Genomic DNA, 20,265 nt, shown 5'->3' with positions numbered 1-20,265 from the left:
CATGCTTTGTATTGGCACAGCTGTGTAGGACTGTTTACTTGCTCCCCTCCCTTGTTAGCTTGCACAGTATTTTCTTGAACCATGAAAGAGGTTTTCAGATTAGATCCAGCTCTAGTCATTCCCAAGTCATGTGTCCTAAGTGTGTGGTAGCTACAGCAATATGGGCCCACTATCAACCCCTGAGAGGCAGCCAAGAGCTATACCTGTATCTATATTGTTTTGGGAACCACTTAGACTAACTTAAGCAACCCTTTAAAAGGAGGTTTCTCATGTCTGGTACTGAGGTTTTTTGTTAGTCTGTGATTCTTGTGGGGAGCATTGTCAGTCCAAGTGGTTTAATTTCTTTTAAGCTATTTATATCTTAGCTTCTTTTAAGATATCTATGTATGTGTGCATGTATATACATATGTGTGTGTATTATTTATACATATATAATACATATATATCACACACAAACATATATATACATACTGAAGAACCAGCCTGCCTCCATCTTAGGCTTAAAAGCCATCTTATAGTAAAGACAAATTAGGTTCATTTCTGTTTATGATTAAACCTCTGTTTTTCAAGGATTGAGCTATGCTCCACCTGTAACCTTACTTACAAATGGTTCTGAACTGTCCCAGAAATGGCTGTAGCATGAATCTTAAAAGTTCTTATTAATAAAATCAAACCCAAGGCCAGTTATTGGGGTGAATGCTGGAAGATCAGAGACACAAAACAAGCCACAGCCTCCGCTGGTCTTGTTTCCTCAGACTGCAAGCTTCTGAGTCCTCATCCAGAATGGGTCCCAGCTGAACTACTGCTAGAAGCCTAAAAGCTTAACCAGCCAAATGCTTCTAGTTTCTGGTCTTCACGCCTGATATAATCTTTCTCTTTCTGCCCCCACTCCCTGGGATTAAAGGCTGGATTTCTGGGATTAAAGGCCTGTGTCACCATGCTGGCTGAGTCCTTGAACTCACAGAGAGCCACCTGGCTCTGCCTCCCAAGTGCTGGGATTAAAGGCGTGCACCACCACCGCCTAGCTTCTGCTATAGCTTGCTCTGACCCATTTTCTAGCCACCATTTTTGGTTCTGTATCTAGTGGCTGTCTGTTCTCTGACCCCAGATAAATTTATTAGGGTTCACAATATTTTGGGGAACACAATACCACCACAAATGGCAATTATTTTTAAAAAGTTAATAACTATCTTGCAACCCTACATTTGTTTCAAAAGGGTGGTTATGGCTACCTTGTTATGACCACCTTGTGATCATGTCCTTGTTTCAGAAGGTTGTTATGACTAACTTGTCATGCTTATGTTCTGCTCCTGTAACCCCACCTATTTTGACCACCAAATCCCCATTTGGAAATCCCCTACCCCTGAGCTATAAAAACCTTGTTTTCTTCACATACAATGCTGACTTCTCAAATTCCATGTACATGAATTAAAAAATTTTTTTGCTTTAATTAATTCGGCCATGATGATTTAGGTAAGTGATATTTCTCCTCCCATCTTTGGGAATATATATATAATTTTAGGTAAGTATAAAATAATATGATAACTTGAGGCTTTATTAGACAGCCTTGATGTTATTTATCCCTCCTTCTCCTTCTGTTTGACTTCCTTTCACCTCCCCAGTTGGAACCCCAGCCTGTTATTCCATTTACCACTTTGTATCACATGTATTCTTCTCTTCACCTCCCAAGCCCCCAAACTCCATATGGTCCCTTTACATTTTTTCTTTTCTGTGGTTACTCCTGCTGTGTATACACATGTGAGGATTTTAAACGGACGTATCTTAGTTACTTTTCAATTGCTGTGACATACAAAGCAACTTATAAAAGAAAGCATTTAATTTTGTGCTCATAGTTCCCGGGAATTACAGTCCATGGTCATCATGGTAGGGAGTATGGCAGTAGGCAGGCAGGCATGGGGCTGGAGCAGTAGCTGCAAGCTCACCTGTTAATCTACAAGCAGCAGGCGAGCAAGGGAACTGGGAGTAGCACCAGTCTTTTGAAACCACTCCCAGTGACACACCTCTTAATCCTTTCCAAGGAATTCTAACTGGGAACCAAGTATTCAAATATATAACCCTATGGGACCCATTCTCATTCAAACAGCCACAGAACAACAGATGAGAGAGAACGTGTGGTGTTTGTCTATTTGTGTCTGGATGACCTCACTCAACAAAATCTTTTCCAGGTCTACACATTTACCTGCAAATTTTAAGATTTTATTTTTAATTATATCTGAATAGTATTTCATTATATATATATATATATATATATATATATATATATATATATATATATATATATATCGTATCACATTTTATACCTATTCATCTATTGAGGAACACTTAGGTTGTCTCAATTTCCTGGATATTGTGAATAGAGCAGCTACAAACACTGCTGAGCAAGTATCTGTGAAGTATGATGCTGAGTCCTTTGGACATATGCCAGGAATGGTATAGCTTTATTTGGTCATATGGTAGATTTACTTTTAGTTTTTCTGAGAATTTTTTCATACTGATTTCCATTGTGGCTGCACCAATTTGCAGTCTCACTAACAGTGAACAAGGGTTCTCCAATCTCCACAACAAAACCCAGCATTCGTTGTCAGTTGCTGATCTTGGCTATTCTGACTGGGATGATGTGGTGGTGTGAGTAGGAATGGCCCCGTAGACTCATGTGTTTGAGTGCTTGGCTCACAGGGAGTGGCACTATTAGGAGGTGTGGCCTTGTTGGAGTAGGTGTGGCCTTGTTGGAGGAAATCTGTCACTGTGGGGGTGAGCTTTGAGGTCTCAGATGCTTAAGCCCAGACTCAGTGACAGTTCTTTTCCTGTTACCTGCACATCAGGATGTAGAACTCTCAGCTCCTTCTCCTGCATCATGTCTGCCTGCATGCAGCCATGCTTCCCACCATGATGATAATGGACTAAACCTCTGAAACTGTAAACTTGAGACACAGTGGGGAAAACTACTCTCAGTGAAACCAAGGAAGCTCCTCTAATAGCACAAAGATTGATTCCAAGCCCAAACATCATCAGTTAACAAGAATATTGTAGTCATCAAGAGGAGGGACCTTACCACCAAACTGAGAAACACAAATGTAAGAAAAAAGAACATGTATGGGGGAAACTGCCATCTGGTGCTCCAGCTGGTGCTACCATTGACAACTAAATATCCTCGCCTTTCATATATTTGGGGGAAAATGGAAACATTAACTACAGATGACCTGCTTCAGTTTCCACAGAGAATTGAAGTCCTTGAAAGATGGTACATATGTCTTCAAGATGCTGAAGGCTACTTGATCTATCTAGTTTTAGCCTACAATTATTTATAAGACAAATAAATTAGTCCACATTTTTGAATTTGCTAAGACTTGCTTTGTGGCCTAAAACATAAATTATTTTAAACAAAGTTCCTTAGGCTGTTGAGAATTATGTGTTTCCACAGCTGCTGGAAGGAATACTCTGTAGATATCTGTTAAGTCCAACTTGTTTATGGTGCTGTTTGACTCTGAGGTTTCATTGCTTATTTCTTATGTCTAGATGATGATTTATTAGAGTAGGCTATTGAATTTACCCACTGTTATTGTATTGGGATCCATCCCTTTGTGTCCATTAGTGTTGGTTTTATGACATTGAGTGCTTGTATTACTTTTCTCATTGTTATGACTGAAACAATTTTTTAAAGGAAGATTTTATTTTGACTCATGGTCTGAGAGTATATGGTGAGTCAAGGGGGTCATGTCAGTGGGAACGTGAGGTCACATTACACGTCTATAATCTGGAGGCAGAGAGAGAGATGACCATGTTCAGCACACATTCTCCTTTTTTTCCAATTTGACTCAGTTCTCAAGACTCCAGTGAAGTAGAACATGGTCTAGAATGAGAAGGCCTCATGCAAATCCTCAGAAAAAGTAGTGTATTTAAAAAAAAAAAAAAAAACAGTTGGCAGAGAAGACTGGAGCACACCTCTTGATTATTGGGATAGAGATGGACTAACTACAGCCACTAGAAGAGGCACAGGGTTACTCCAGAGTGTGTGCAGGTGACCTATGGCTCATCACAACACTAAAACGCACATCCCTGGGAGGATTTAAGATGCTAATGACACATGAAATGCATGAAGCTGTGTGCAGAAGGTATGTGATAGGTACTATCACATGTGCAAGGTAGCTTGAGATAAGTAGATGAGCCAAAACCTTGTGCCATGTGATATAAAATTTTGCCCCCACCCTTTGTACAGTGGTCATATAAAACCATACAGAGAAAAGAGGACTAAGAACTTATTAGACACACCAGACCAAGGAAAGGATGTAACTCCTTTGTATGAGTCCCATAAAGAGGTAGGCACCTAGCATTAAGATGACTGGCAGTGGTTGGGGAATATTGTTTTAAGGTGTGTTGCTTTTATTTATGCTGCATTTGTTTAACTCTGTGAAGCTGTGTTACTGTGCCTCTCTAGAACACCTGATGGTCTATTAAAGAGCTGAGTGGCCAATATCAAGGCAGAAGAAGGGATAGGATGGGCTGGCAGGCAGAGAGAATAGAAAGAAGGAGAAATGTTGGAAGAGAAGGAAGAGGGAGCAAGAGAAGGAGGAGGATTCCAGGGGCCAGCTACCCAGCTACACAGTAAACCATGGAGTAAGAGTAAGATTTACAGAAGTAAGAGAATGGGAAAAGCCCAGAGCCAAAAGGTAGATGGGATAATTTAAAGTTAAGAAAAGCTGGCAAGAAACAGGCCAAGCTAAGGCCAGAAATGTATAATTAAGAATAAGCCTCCCTGTGTGATTTATTTGGGAGCTGGATGGTGCCCCCCCCACAAAAAAAGAGCAAACACAAACAACAATAGGCAGTGGTGGCTCACACCTTTAATCCCAGCACTTCAGAGGCAGAGGCAGGTGAATCTCTGAGTTTGAGACCAGTTGGTCTAAAGAGTGAGTTCCAGCACAGCTAAGACTATACAGGAAAACCCTGTCTCTAAAAGTAAAAAACAAACAAAAAAGATGGAGATATCCCTCACTGACCACCTAGGATGTGCATCAAGAGACTGACAGGCAGGTAGTTCACAACTGTCTCAGGGCCTTCAGCTCAGCCTAATCTCTGTTGTTGGTGTGACATACTCAAACTGTCACTGCTCATCTACCTGTTTACTTGCCTAGACCTGCCATCTACCCATCTACTCATTTGTTCATCTGGACCTAGTTCTGCCCTTTTGTCTATATAGTTGGTCTCAACTCTGAACCTGAAGCCTGACTCCACAACAGCCTTGGTAGACTCTGTAGCATAGTGATTCTCAACCTGTGGGTAATGAACTCTTTGGGAGTCAAATGACCCTTTCACAGAGGTTGCCTCAGACCATCTGCATATTAGATATTTACATTATGATTCACAATGGTAGCAAAATTACAGTTATGAAGTATTGGTGAAAATAATTTTATGGTTGGGGAACTGTATTAAAGGGTCTTAGCATTAGGAAGGTTGAGAACCACTGCTTTAGCAGAAGCAACAGCCCAGGTTGCTTCATTGTCAGTTCAGATTTATTTCTACCAGTTTTCCTGCTTCTTAGGACTTCTCAAACCCCTTGAAGTCTGCTGTGACCCCTTAACTCACAAGAGTCATTCTATAACCTACATATATCATGCATATATAGAAACAATTGCTTTGTGATGTGTAATATGTGATCTGAGTGGTAATAGTAGTAAATAAGATTGTAATTAAAGTATCCCTGCTCACCTCTGCCAGAATTATCATGAAAAGTTGATGTATCTGAGAAGCTGGTGCCATTGAAACTGTGCCCCCTTGTGAGTTTATTGTTAATACATTCTGCATTGTACAAAGATGTACTTATCTCTGTTTCTGACATAATGTGCCCAAGATTTTTGTTGGTGGATGTTTCTGTCCTACCAGCCAGCTCCCAAATAACCATACAGAGACTTATTGTTAATTTTAAATGTTTGGCTAATAGCTTAGGCTTGTTACTAACTAGCTCTTATAACTTAAATTAACCCATATTTCTTGTCTATGTATGATCATGTGGCTTGGTACTTTTTTTCTTTTTTTTTTTTTAAGCACAGGAAGTTTATCTTTTTTTTTTTTTTTTCTCTTCACATCTCCTGGTGACTTCTCACTTTTTCCTCCCAGTGTTCTCCCAGTCTGGCTCTCCAGCCTTACCCCTTCCTGACTAGCTATTGGACAGTTAGCTCTTTATTAAACCAATGAGAGCAACACATCTTCACAGTGTACAAAAGGATTATTCCACAGCCTGTTTTTCTAAAACAGGCAGTTGAGCATATAGAATGGCAAAGAACACACTCTAAATAGGTTTTAAATAAATACAGGTTGGCCCTAGTCCTATACAAAATAAAGCAAAGTTAAAGTGGTACTGTAAGTGTGAACACATATTTTCAGTAACCAATTCCTGATTCTTTTCCTTTGATGTTTAGCCTGAAATAGAGACATGAGTTTTGAAATAGTTAATTTAATTGTTTAATTTGTTAAAATTGTGTATGTGTGTCTTTCCAATTTTGGTCTCCATAGGTTGCAATTTAATCTTCAAGGAGGTGAAGAAGCACCACAGAGCCCTGCTGAGGATGCTAATGTGCCGCCATTGTCAGGGTCTTAGAGCGTGAGGATGCAGCGGATGCTGAAAGACAAAAGAGTAAATGCTGAGATGACCAACTTGTCTGTGCTTATGGATGTAGCACAAGTTAATTACAGCACACACATCTCCATCTCCCAACTCTGCCCTTTTACAGACACTGAAAACATCTGTAATCACGGCTAGCAGGGAACAGTCAATTATGAGATCAGAACAGAGCAACGAGAACCAGACAATATAGCAGCAGACAGCCCTGAGCTCAGTCTCCTCAGTTATGGGTGCACTGTACTCTGTGACCTCTCACCACTCCTAGTCTGTTGGGAACTTGAGTGGTAATTCCACGGCACTTTTCTATGTTTTAGTGTGAAAGGCTGTGTGAAGACAATCACTGGGTTGCATTCTGAATGGAAATGTCGGTCTTTTTGTTGTTGTTATTTTTTCTTGTCAACTGTGGCATCTGCTCTTATTGCTACCAAATGAGAGTCATCAGGAAGCATGATGTACATTGTGCTTGATATATTAGCAAGTTCCCTGGCATATAAAGCCACCATTCTGAAACATTCAGATGAAAGAATTCTGCTTGTCAATTCACCTTTTTATTTATTTGTTCTTTTAGGCAAAAACTTATTTCTGAGCAATTCCCACACTCGAGGTATTGCAGTTGATGCTGGTGTTAGAAATAGAAATGAGATACTCAAGAACCTATCAGACAAACTAATTACCATTGACATGTCACATAGGGTAGTAGAGAGTAAAATGGGAGCATGAACTTTTCATAAAATTTTGATTGAAATGCCACCATACCCAGGAATGTCTTGTATACACACACACACACACACACACACACACACACACACACACACACACACCCCATTTACACAAATACTTACCAGTTTCCCTCTCGTAATACTTTGAACGCTTCATTGATTTTTTCAAAAGGCAGCTTATGGGTTATAAGAGCATCTGTGTTGATTTTTTTTTGTAAGTAGTCAGTTACTATTTTAGTGATGCCATCTCTGGTTTTATACCCTGTAGAAGGAAAAGACAAAAGTAATAGGATGTGAAAAATATCAGAGCTGACAGAAGGCTCCAGTGAACTATTTATAAAATTATCAAAGTCAGTCATTCATTGGTCCTTTTCCTAAGTGTCAAAGCAAGCAGTTTGTTACATAGCAGAATCCAGCCACTGACAGAATTGTGATTACCAGGCCTATAGAAGAGCCCTACTGCCTATGCTTTCATGGCTATAACCATAACCACATGCCTAAAGCTCTCCTTTGTCTTCCGTGCACTAACCATTTCTTGCAGCACCCACTGGCTGATTGACCTGGATTACCAGTCTCCTTTCATCTAAGGCAATGCATGTTAATATACATAAAAACAGCTGGGAAGGAAGGTTATAGGAAGTGGTTAGTGTCCTGGAAAGTGGGCTGATGGGCTGTGATCACGATTGCATTGAGCCTATCACTTCTGTTCTTTTCTTTCACAGAGGAAGACAAAATACTATCACAGTCTCATTTGAGATCATACACCCAAGGACCTAAGGACTTCCCAGAAGGCCTCACCTCCAGAACCTCTCAGTAGCACCATTCTGGGCACCTTACAGACCAGTGGGGCATTCAACATCCATACCACAGAAACAATACAATATCTGATGATTGCATAATTGGTTGGTATGCAGGGTTTTTGCTAAGCTAAAACCCTATTAGGGTAACACTGAATAAAGGGCAACCTTTGCAGCAGATTCTCTCATCCATAACGAAATAATTCTTTTTAGGGGACCAGTTTTATTAGTTGGTTAGTATGAGACAACCAACTGTGAGTATCTGATATGCCTCTCCAGCATGCCATCAAGCCTTTACACATGCATACACACTTGGTGTCATAAATAGATGAGGAGGGGCACAGGAATAAGGCACACATGGTATATGGGAATAAGGTGCTTGTAAATTTCAACTTTGGGATTGGAGTAGCTGGTCAAAATAAAGGCAAAACATTGAGGTCTGGGGATCTGACAACTAGGCACAAGGCTGGTCAATCCAGATACCTGGAGCCAAACACATTCAATTTTCCAGCAGTTATGTGGAATCCTAGGGTCCTTCTAAAAGCATGGAAGAGCCTCTAAGGCAGCATAGTGCCTGACAAGAAAGAAACCATAAAACTTGTAGTATATCAGCCTCATAAGAAGAAAGTGGCAAAGTCTCTTGTCTAGAGACAGGAAGAGAGACTGGGACCAATGGCTCAGTGATGGAGAACCAATGTGTCAGTGATGGGGAACCAATGGCTCAGTGATGGCTCAGCAGGCACCCCCCCCACACACACTATTTATTTCTCAGCTTCTATCTTGCTGTATGGGGACTGTTCTTGCTGCAGACAGTGTAATCCTTTGTGCTGAACCAGAAGGCTGTGCTTGATAGCCCTTAGCAGCTGCAGACAGGGGTCTGCACCTTATGGCAGAGGTCATCTTGGCTATACAAAGCTCATCTCTTCCTAGTTGATGTGAGTTTGTTTCTTTTTTCTGTTGCTCTGATAAAAATATCCTGACACTGGTTGGAGAAATGACTCAGTGGCCAAGAACACTTCCTTCTCTTCCAGATGACCTGGGTCCAATTTCCAACACCCACATAGTCATTCACAACCATCTGTAACTTCTGCCCCATGGGATCCAATACCCTCTTCTAACCTTTGAGGGCACCAGGCACACCAGTGATGTATGTACATACATGCAGGCAAAATACTCACACATAAGAGAAAAAAAATATCTTGACAAAAGCAAAACAATCCTCTTTTTCATGAAAGTTAACCAAACACACACACACACACACACACACACACACACACACACACACACACACACACAAACACACACACGCACACACACATTTTGCAGAAAATGGACACAGATAGAGAGTTAGCTACAAAGGAAAAGCTGAGTCATGTTTACTCATTCTCATCATTCAGTTACTTCTTAAATAGTTTAGTTTGGGGAGCTTTACACAAGTTGGATAATTCTTGAATTTCTGAAAGATGAAACTTCCATAGTGGAAGGCTGGTTGATGGCAATGTTCTGTTTGTGATTAGGTGGGTAGTAGTCCAACTTCATATTCAACTTACACAAAAGCATGTCAAGGAATAATCTAGAAGGTCCCAGGCCTTCAAGCCCAAACAAACATTCATTGCCACCAGAGCACGCACTTCATGTTTTTCTTGGGTCGTGAGCTGCTGTTGTCAACATATCAATGGATCACTTATTTTTTGCTCATTGTGTGTTACCTTCTTTGCTGAATTCTTACCTGGCATGTATTTCATTTAGTTTTCACTATTAGATAAGAAAAACTATTGCTCGCCCTTGTTTTCAGATGGTAGGACTGGGTTTAAGGAATTTGGATAACTTGCTTAAAGGTAATGCCCATTGAGAACTCTGACTGCGAAGGTCAAATTTTCAGATCCATACCTTAAATTAACCAATCATCAATTAGTCATTAATCACCAATCACCAATAATCAATCATTATTCTTGCTTAAGCATTCTGGCTAAGGACAGGGCATAAGATAATAACAAGCCGATGCTAGTCATATGTGGCTGCTTGCATTTATTTACTTATATTTTTAGGCATGGTCTCATTATGTTGCCCTGCCTTGCCCTGGAACTCACTATGCAGATCAGACTAGCCTTGAACTCATAAAAATCCACTTCCCTCTGCCTTCCTCGCTCTTGGATTAAGACATGTGCCACCACATCTGTTGTGGAATATTATTTTAGCTAGGCAAAGATGTGTTACATTTATTTTACCTTGCCTGCCTAAGGCACTGATTGGTCTAATAAAGAGCTAGGCAGAGAAAGGATAGGTGGGGTTGGTGGGAGCAAGAATAAATAGGAGAAATTTAGGCTCAAGAGAGGAAGAGAGAAGGAAGAGGAGAGAATGGGAAGAAGAGAGAGGCATGCTTGGATCAGAAGCCAGGCAGCTGCCAGCCAGACACGAGAAGCAGAGAAAGTAAGATGTACAGAAATGAAAAAAAAGGTAGACGAAGAGAACCATGTTAATTGAAGTTAAAAGAGCTAGCCAGAAACAAGCCTAAGCAAGGCTGAGCATTCAAAACCAATAGTAAGTCTCTGTGTCATGATTTGGGAGTTGGTTGGTGGCCTTCCCCCCAAAAAGAAAGCCTGCTACACACATCCACCACTGCTGTTTGGATTTAAATAGAGTAAAATTAAACATAACCGATTTGTCAGTCTTCCATTCCCACTAGCCATAGTCTGAGTTTTCAAAAGTCACATGTGAGCAGAAGTCACTTCATTAGACAGTGTGGCCTCAGAACATTTAATACTGCACAGGTTCCATGGGACAGGTTAGTTCTGGAAGCATACCGGGCATGACTATGAGGTGATGGAGTAGATTCTGAAGGTGTTTGAGGAAGAGAGAACAGAATGTGGGCCCACACTGTAATTGTCTGTTTAGTTTTAAAATAGAAAGATAGAGTGATTATTAAAGTGAGAACTCAGGGCAGGGGCAAATCAGTGATAGGCTCGGCTAGTCTTAACCTGTATGGGGGAGTGGTCCATATACCACCCATGGTTTGCCACCAAGTACAGAAAGTCTGGGTCCCAGTGGTCACCTTCTAGATCTTATCAGTGTTAAACTAGTGATCTGTTTGCTTCTACAGAGGACATACTACTTATGTTAGTTAGATAGTCTTATGCTTTGATGGAAGTTGGAGAGGGGATAGTGTCTTGCTATGTATGCCAGACTGCCTAGAACTCACTTGAGTCCATGCTGGCCTTGACCTTGTGAAACTCTTCCTGCATCTGCATCCCGAGGGCTGAGAATGTGCCCACCTTTCTACTTTTTGATGCACTGTCCTCTATTTCTTCCCATCTTTCCTCCCTCTTTCCCTCCACAAAACATGCAGAAGATTTAGGGTTCTGGAAAGAGAAAGGAAACAGAAAGGCCTACCTCCCATAACAGAAGATTTCAAGGTTCTCCCAGGAAGAAGCACTCCTGGGTCGAAAGAGATCTGTGACCCTGAGGGAGCTACTCCCATAATCACACACACCCCGTAGCTCACAACGCATGACTTCAAAGCTGCAACCTAAATGCAGAAACAGAAGGGTTAATATCTCAGTAGCTCTACATGTCACTTGTGAGTGGCCTGGTAGAAATGAAGATCTTCTGAAGAGGCCCTAATGACTCTCAATCTGACCAGTAGACTATTGAAACATACAACCTCAAAGGAATGGGTATTTTCCCAATGAACCTCATGCTAGGAAAGAAAAATGTGGGAACTTGTCTGCTGGAGAAAGATCTCACACAGTTCTAACAGCTGGCTAGCCCACCTTCCAGGGTGAGACTGAAGCCTAGACAAGAACCGGCTGAGGGCAAGTGGGAACAGACCTGGACCAGGACTGCGCAGATGCATGCATCTATTTAAATTTTGCTCTCACTTCAGGACCTGGAGAAGATGGACTTGGGGCCTTCACTGGGTCCTTTGTGTCTTTTCCCAATGTGGCCACATTGATTAAATCTTTTTTTTTGCTTTCTGTTTTTACTTTGGCTTTTAAAAATTGGCTTATTGAGGGTGGAGGGCCAGGCCTTACTTGTGGTGTGGGCTGTGTTCTCCAAATTCGACAACAATGCTAATATGTACTTTCAGGGAGTATGTGGGAGACAGCTATGATCAAACAGCATAGAGTATGTTTAACTATGGCATCTAGAGTAAGCTGCTTAAATTCAACTAAGATTAGGATTTTCAGTCTTTAAGCTGAAAATAGTGTTATTTATAAGCTAGAAAGACAGATCTATGAATTAAATGGGATAGAACAGGATAATAGCTCAGAAGAGTGCACAGCATATCAATGTGCTCAAAAAGGCGAGGTAAAAATTTATAGTCCTTTATCAGGACTGAAGGTATAGAATTGTGCTCAGCATGTTGGAGACCCTTGGTTCAATTTGCAACAGTCCTTCCAAATAAAACAAATGGCAGTAAATACCTGACTTTCAGAAGTTAATGTGTTCCCAAATTGTGCTCAAGACACATACCATGGTTTCAATGAGGCCGATGGCCTCGAATGCAAAGTCAGCACCAATACCAGTCATTTCCATCACCACCTCCTGGACAGGTTTCTTGAGCTTGTTAGGGTTGAGACAATCAGTGACGCCCAAGGCTCTTGCCCGGGGAAACTTCTGCTCATTGATGTCAACCCCGATGATTCTAGAAGCACCAGAGGCTTTGCAGGCCATGACGATGGCAGAGCCGATCCCTCCGAGTCCAAACACCACACAGGTGGAGCCAGGGGTGACCTGCAGTTTCAGAGGTGATTTTGTGTTAGTAGGAAATGAAGAAGGGTGGGAAGCCCCTATGGTTTTGTCCATGATGGGAGGAGCCTTCTGGCTGTGTGGTTCCCTGTTTACTGTGTAGACAGTCACTGAAAAAAACTCAGAAATGTGTTCTTACCTGTGCTGTATTAAACACAGCTCCAAAGCCTGTCGGCACCTCACAGCCTAAGATACAGACTTTATCCATTGGAGCGGCATCATCAATCTTTGCCAGGGCAATTTCATCTACCACAGTATATTCTGTGAATGTACTGGTCCCGTAAAGATGATAGATTTTCTTCCCTCTGCAGGTAAATCTGCTGGTTCCATCCAACATTAATCCAGTTGGAAAGAGAATACTGCTCCCCAGACAGAGCAACAAAGAAGAGAAACAAAAAGACGTTACCAGAGTTGAGTCAAGACGTTACCAGAGTTGAGTCAACCTCGTACCCAGGAAAGCTACATGAGGTGAGAAGTCAAAATTGAAACTAACTTCTCTTTCTTACAGAAGTTGCCCTTAGGGTGGAGGCAATAGACACATTCTCTACATTCCGGAAGAGGCAACGTTAAGACTTTATCTCCTGAGGAAAAAGAAGAAAGAAAGTTATGACCAACTCAGGGGGAACCCTAAATACAGTAAATACCACTGGGAACTGTTTATAGCAGATGTCATCAATTCACTACAGAAGAGTTGTGGTATGGTATTTGAAGTTAATTATTATTCCACTATGGGATAAAAATTTTTTTACTATAAATAGACCTGCAAGATTAAAAAAAAAAAGAATTCAGGTATTTGCTGTTCATGTCATTGAAAGTCAAAGGAAAGAGGTGGTTATGTCTAAGAGTAACATCTGTATTTGTGGTATATGAGGCTTGTCTGTTTGGCTAAGAGTAACATCTGTATTTGTGGTATATGAGGCTTGTCTGTTTGGCTAAGAGTAACATCTGTATTTGTGGTATATGAGGCTTGTCTGTTTGGCTAAGAGTAACATCTGTATTTGTGGTATATGAGGCTTGTCTGTTTGGCTAAGAGTAACATCTGTATTTGTGGTATATGAGGCTTGTCTGGCTCAGTGTTCCAGGAGAAAAGTAGAATCTGTCTTTATTGACATTTGGGAGAATGAATCATACATGAGCTAAATTAGAATCAGTACTTATTATGAGGTGTTGTATTATGCTAGAACTTGAGGAAAGGCAGCCTGTGCCCTTAATCCTGTTCTGCCATTAATGAGTCAAACAAGGGAACTGATCTTTTTCAGAGCATCTGTCTCTTCAGAGGTGATTGAGATCAGTCTGTGCCCTGCCCTGAGTCACACCATATTGTGTTAAACGGCGCTTTTCAGATTGATTGCCCGAAAGACCTAACTTTACAAGTAGCTTTTGACTCCGTTTTGAGAAGGGAAGGTGGTGACTGCCCCTAGGAAACCATCTGGAGATCTCACCCCATAAAGCCTCTGTTTATTTGAAACCCTTTCAGTTTTCCAGTATTGCCTCCTAGGTCCCTTGGAATTCCTTGCCTTTGTAATCTACATATATACCTATTCTATAGTACCTACCCTTAACATACCAACTGATGTGTTTGCTGTGTGATGTGTAACATGTGATCAGGGTTAATATTAGTAATTAGGATGAGAACGAAACAACTCATGTTTGCCTCAGCCAGTGCTAGAGATCAAGGCGATCTGGAAAGTCCGGCAAATGGTTGCCAGCAAAACTGCTGTACTGTGTGAACGTACTGTTATTCAGTACATTCTGACATCATGGAAAGATACAAATATGTTCACCCATATTCTGACATAGCATGCTCATGATATACATAAAAAAAATCTAAGACAATTCTTGTTAGAATAATGTGATATTATCAAGTGTTTGAAATGAAGGTCTGTAGTGTGGGGAAAGTAAATACAAATTTTAGAAGAAACTCTGATGCATGATACTACTGTGTGTGCACAGTTGAAAAGATTAGTGCATACACACACGTGTGTATAGAAAAGGGCTCATATTTTAACAATATTGTGATACAGTGTATATATTGTAATTCTTAGTTTAATATTGAGTAGATTGGTGTAGGATGATATCTATAGAAATGAGTGGATACGAATTCTTCTTTTAGACCCTTGTAGTCAAACACAAAAATCGAAGAATATGAATATTCTATTTTTCCATGCTGGGAATTGAGCACAGCCTTGTGCTGTGGGATGTCTTTTTGTATGCTGTGAATATGTGTTGCTCCGATTGGTTGATAAATAAAGCTGCATTGGCTTATGGAAGGCAGCTTAGAGGCAAATATACAGAGAAGAAAAGGAAGGAGAGGAGAGATTCCAGTCTGCTGCCCAAGGAGCACCATGCCAGCAGACTGGTAACCCCACGGCCACATGGCAAGACAAAGATGAATAGAAATGGGTTAATTTAAGATGAAAGAGCTAGCTTGCAAGAAGCCTGCCATGGGCCATACAATTGGTAATTAGTATGAAGCCTCTGAATGATTATTTTATAAACAGCTGCGGGACCGCAAGGCTAGGCAGGACTGGGCAAGACTGGAGGAATGTGGGACTGTGGGCTGAGTGGGATCAGAGAAAACTTGTGGCTACAGCCTTGAGCATGGCAGGTAAATGTCACACCACTGAACTCCATCTTCAGCCTGGGATTTTGAATCCCAAGTTGCCTATTTCTTGTACTGTGTCTGATATCTGGATGCAGTTTCATGGTTTTGTCAATATATGGTAAGTTCTGAAATCTTCGTGTTCCCTCAGGGAAAGAATCAGAATGAGAATTAGGAAAGGGATTAGTGCTATATTGTAAAAAATGGAATCTGCCTCTAGGTGAAGACAGACTTCTGTCCCCTTCCTTAAGAGCGAATACACAGGGATCAGCTGGCTAAGGAGAACCCACAAGACGGTGGGTTCATTGAAAGTACGTGCCTTTCTTTTCCCCAGTGCCTGACACATAACCCCTTGCCTACCAGCCAACCCATCATGAGTCTTGGGGGCTGCTCGCCTTTCTGAGGCTATTTCTTCTTTTTCTCTCAGATGCTGCCTGTAGCCTGAGCATGCTCTCAGGCCCCATAACTAACGCTTTGAGATCCCTCCTCTCTTTCCTAAAGCTCCTCTCCTTGGCTTGTGGCATCTGTGGCCAAGGGGCTGAGCCTGTGCTGCCTCAGTTCAAGCAGCATGACTTACATTCCTTCTCTTCTCCACTCCTCCTCTCCTTCCAGTTTCTCTTTTAAGCTCCAATAACTGTCTTTATGCTTCTGTTTGAATTCATTCTTTGTTCTTAAATTTTTTTGATTAATAAAACTAAGAACCTCAAGAGGGGTCCTTGATTTCCGAATTATCATAGGATAGCTCTGGTGGGGCTCCATGTGATTTCGGGTAATATCTTTCCCCTGCCTCTTAATTTTTTCCTTCCTCCCTCCCTCCCTCCCTCCCTCCCTCCCTCCCTCCCTTCCTTCCCTCTCTCTTTTTTAAAAGATTTATTTATTTATTATGTGTACAGTGTTCTGCCTGCATGTATCCCTACATGCCAGAAGAGGGCACCAGATCTCATTACAGATGGTTGTGAGCCACCATGTGGTTGTGGGAATTGAACTCAGGACCTGTGGAAGAGCAACCAGTGCTGCTTACCCTTTGAGCCATCTCTCCAGCCCTGCCTCTTAATTTCTTAAGTGGCAGAGAAACCAAACCTCTTCCTGCACCTCTAGATGGCAGCAGTATCATGCCTAGTTACCTACCTGGCTTTAAGGTAGTTACGCCTTGTCCGATACTCTCCACAATCCCAGCTCCTTCATGGCCCAAGATGGCAGGAAGCGGTACTTTGTTTTTCCCTTCCAGGATGTGGTTATCAGTACCACAGAGTCCGGCAGATATAATCTGAAAAGATGATTAAGTTAATGGAGAAAAATGCCTTGTGACAGAAAGACATACTCACTGTGTCCTCACCAATATGTGGGTCCTGGCATCAAATCTTTGGATTTGCGTGTTTAACTTGTAGAGTCAGGTGTACTGGTTGGTTTTTGTCAACTAGACACAAACTAATATAACCGGGGGAAGAGAATGATAATTGAAAAAAATGCTTCCAACAGGTTGGCCTGCAGCAAAGTCTGTGGGGTATTGTCTTGATTAATAATTGAGGTGGGTGGGTCCTGTTTACTGTGGGCATTGCCAACCTGGACTGGTGGTCCTGGGATGTATAAGAAAGCAGGCTGAGCAAGCCATGAGTGAACAACCCAGTGAGCAGCACTCCTCCACGGCCTCTGCTTCAGTTCCTGCCTCCAGGTTCCTGCCCTGATGTCCCTCAGCGGTGCAGTGTGAGGAAGAGGAGTAAAATGAAACAAACCCTTTCCTCCCCAAGTTGCTTCTGGTCATGATGTTTTACCACAGCAACAGAAATCCTAACTAACTGAAAGGAGCCACTAGCGGGAGAGGGAGGAAGATGGTTTAAGGGAGAAGGAAGGGGAAAACACAGGTGAAAAGGAACAGGGGATTGATGAGGAGGGAGGATTACTTGTAGATGGAGATGGGGAAGTGAAGCAGAGTAGGACGAGGCAAGGATGATTAACACTAAGGATATTTTTAAAAGCCATAGTGAAACCTACTGTTTTATAAGCTTCCTAAATGTGTGTGTGTGTTAGAGAGAGAGAGAGAGAGAGAGAGAGAGAGAGAGAGAGAGAGAGAGAGAGAGAGAGAGAATGAATCTCCTCCCAGAAACCATAGGTTGCCAAATAAAAAGTCCAGTGCCAGGTCCGGGGATACCTCCCCCTTGAATTGTTGGTCATGGGTGTCTTGGAGACCCCTCAAACAATATCAGCTGTTGGGGACGGTTCTTGGTTGTTCACCAGGAACTTGTTGGTACGACCCTAGTACTGAAAACACCTCAGACGTGGAAAATCAAGCTGGTTCTGACTGGGATGCTTTTCCCCTGCTGGCTTGCTTTCCTGGTACTGGAAGGTTCTATGTGCGGAGAGAAAAGTCACCATCAGTTTTATCTGTGAACTCTGAAAGCTAAAATAATGACCAGCCTGGTAGGATGCACCCATGGGTGTAGTGGTAGCATGAATGCTCTGGAGGTAAAAACAACCACTTTCTCATTGGATTTAAGACCTACTCCACAGGAAGAAAAACATGCCTGGTACTATAAATCTGGCCAAACCCCCATGGCTGGGAGCTCATAGGTTCCAGAAATAAACCTACTACTATTGTTTTATTGCTAAATGGACATAGTATCAAGCTGCCCTCTAAAGACATATATATTTACTCCTTGATTAATGCAACTGTCTTTGTGCTGTGGATGACAGTTAATGAAGAAACAACTGGTCGGAGTACAGAGATATGTATGGCATGCTCTGCTATAATGGGACATCTATGTCACATACTTCCCCAAGGCTGGGGCCACATTGTGGAAGAGGGGTGAGCTAGATTGTAAGAGCCAGAGGCTGAGGAAGACCAAGGAGAAACAGTGTCCTCTGGATAGGACTGATGCACTTATAATCTCATAGCAGCTGTGGTTACCTGCACAAGAGCAAGCCAGTTAACATCCCAGGAGAGAAGGATTCACAAGCCCTCACACCTAGCTGAGGGACTTCTGACAGTTGGTGACTGCTAAGTGAGTCAGTTTTCTTTAGAGGTATGGTCCTTGACAGGTCAACCATGTTCCAGGGGATGGCCTCACACCATGCTTATCCGAGCAGCATAAACTGGACCCAGTGAGGTATTAAAAAATAAAAAGGGCATGGAGTATGGGAGGGAGAGCAGAGGGAAATATGATCAAAACATATTGTATGCATGGACGAAACTCTCAAAGAATACAATTATTATATTAAGATACCTGGTCATGAATTATTGAGTCTTTCAGAGAAAAATATGACACAAGTTCAAGTCTAGAGGCAGAATATCCTCTCATGTCGGGGCTACACATTCTCACATTTGTGATATTATTGTGCCCACAGAATACAACACGTAGTTTCTCTTGTCTTCATAATTTTACCCAGACCGCCTAAACATGGAAAGGCTCACTGAATTCTTTCTGGCACTTTGCTACCAACTGTAGGATGGGGTAAAGCATACAGCAGGAACTTTAGGATATGTTTTGTTACATGAACTCACATGGAAGGAAGCCTGGGTAGCATTTGGATGACCTCCCTGCATTCTGTGCCAAGAGGTAAAACAGTCTAAACCCCGAGCCTTTCTGTGCCAGCTTTCCTGTCCTCATCCTGCGTGCTGTTTCCTGATAAAAACTAACGCGAAAGAAAAAAAGAAAGGCCTTTGAAGACCTCTCCCAAGAGTCTTCTGCAGTACACAGCTTTCTGGCTTTCTCTTCATTGCAATTGTTTTTACCTCTAGCTGTTCGGAATCGAAAGGTCCATTAGTTTTCCTCCAGGGTACAGAGATACCACAACTGCATGACATTGGTGGCAAGTCAGATCAGTGCCAGACTGCATATTTCCCTCGGAACATGTTGACAGGGCTAACAACTTTTATCTAGACTTTCTCTTTATCTTTATTATTTTTTCTGGCCTGCAGAAATTGATCCTTGGACCTTTTGAAATTTCTTTGTAAAATTGCTATCCCCTTCTGGCAATCTGATCGCTCACTTTGATGTTATTTCCTTTATTCCTCTGGGCTCTTGGGGGGCGGGTGGAAGATATTTCTCTGTGTTTTCTTGGTCTGTTTATTCAGGCCATTGATCCAAGTAGTTGCCCCACAATCCCATCTCTTTATGTTCTTTTGTTTGTTTGCTTGCTGCTCTTAAACGCCCACTCTGGTTGGTCTTGAGGGAAATCAGTCTAGTCTAGTCCACAGCTTTAGATTTCCAGAGATTCAAGTGATGTCAGCATGGACTATTAATTGTATCTTTGCCTGGTTTTCTGTGTTGAGCTTTCTGCTGCTATACTCACAAGAGTTTCTAGTACTCTCTTAATTGCTTATCACCCACCAAGATCTTGGAGACGGTTTGGGCATGGTCTGACCCCCAAGAGGTTCACATGCTAGGCTCTTACTCCCCTGCGAAACAGGTACTGAAAGCTAGCCTATGATGGATGGGTCTAGCATATCACCCTCATAATGGCTTAGTGTCTTTCTCAAGAGACTAGATGGAGAGGCTTGTAAGAAGGTTCATCAGCTAAGAATGCTTTCTGTTCTTGCAGAGGACCTGAGTTTGGGTTCTTAGCACTAAAGCTGGGTAGCTCATAACTGTAATTCAAGCTTCGGTGTCTCAGACATCCTTTCACGGCTTTTAGGGACAGCAGCACACAAGTGCACACAGATACACAGACGCAGATACACACTTAAAAAACGAAATACATCTTTAAAAAGAGACTAGATTAAGTCTCGTGGGAATGAGTTAGGTCTAGCAAGACTGAATT

At 41.9% G+C, this 20,265-nt stretch overlaps 1 protein-coding gene across 1 annotated transcript in view; it reads right to left on the bottom strand.

The window, feature by feature from the left end:
• Positions 1-6,527: 6,527 nt before the first annotated feature.
• LOC118585725 (alcohol dehydrogenase 1-like) overlaps positions 6,528-20,265 on the bottom strand; it is a 17,924-nt gene continuing 4,186 nt past the window's right edge. Inside the window, exons 3-9 of the mRNA XM_036190584.1 lie at positions 16,636-16,774; positions 13,399-13,486; positions 13,045-13,264; positions 12,630-12,890; positions 11,547-11,682; positions 7,483-7,621; positions 6,528-6,637 (exon numbers count right to left, since the gene is read on the bottom strand). Of these exons, the coding sequence (XP_036046477.1) occupies positions 6,613-6,637; positions 7,483-7,621; positions 11,547-11,682; positions 12,630-12,890; positions 13,045-13,264; positions 13,399-13,486; positions 16,636-16,774 (1,008 nt within the window). The 3' untranslated portion in view covers positions 6,528-6,612. The remainder of the gene's footprint in view (positions 6,638-7,482; positions 7,622-11,546; positions 11,683-12,629; positions 12,891-13,044; positions 13,265-13,398; positions 13,487-16,635; positions 16,775-20,265) is intronic.

This window comes from Onychomys torridus, chromosome 6, assembly GCF_903995425.1.
Source record: "Onychomys torridus chromosome 6, mOncTor1.1, whole genome shotgun sequence".
NCBI classification, from domain to species: domain Eukaryota; kingdom Metazoa; phylum Chordata; class Mammalia; order Rodentia; family Cricetidae; genus Onychomys; species Onychomys torridus.
The sequence above is the reverse complement of the archived record's forward strand: the minus strand, read 5'-3'. Positions and strand labels throughout refer to the sequence as shown.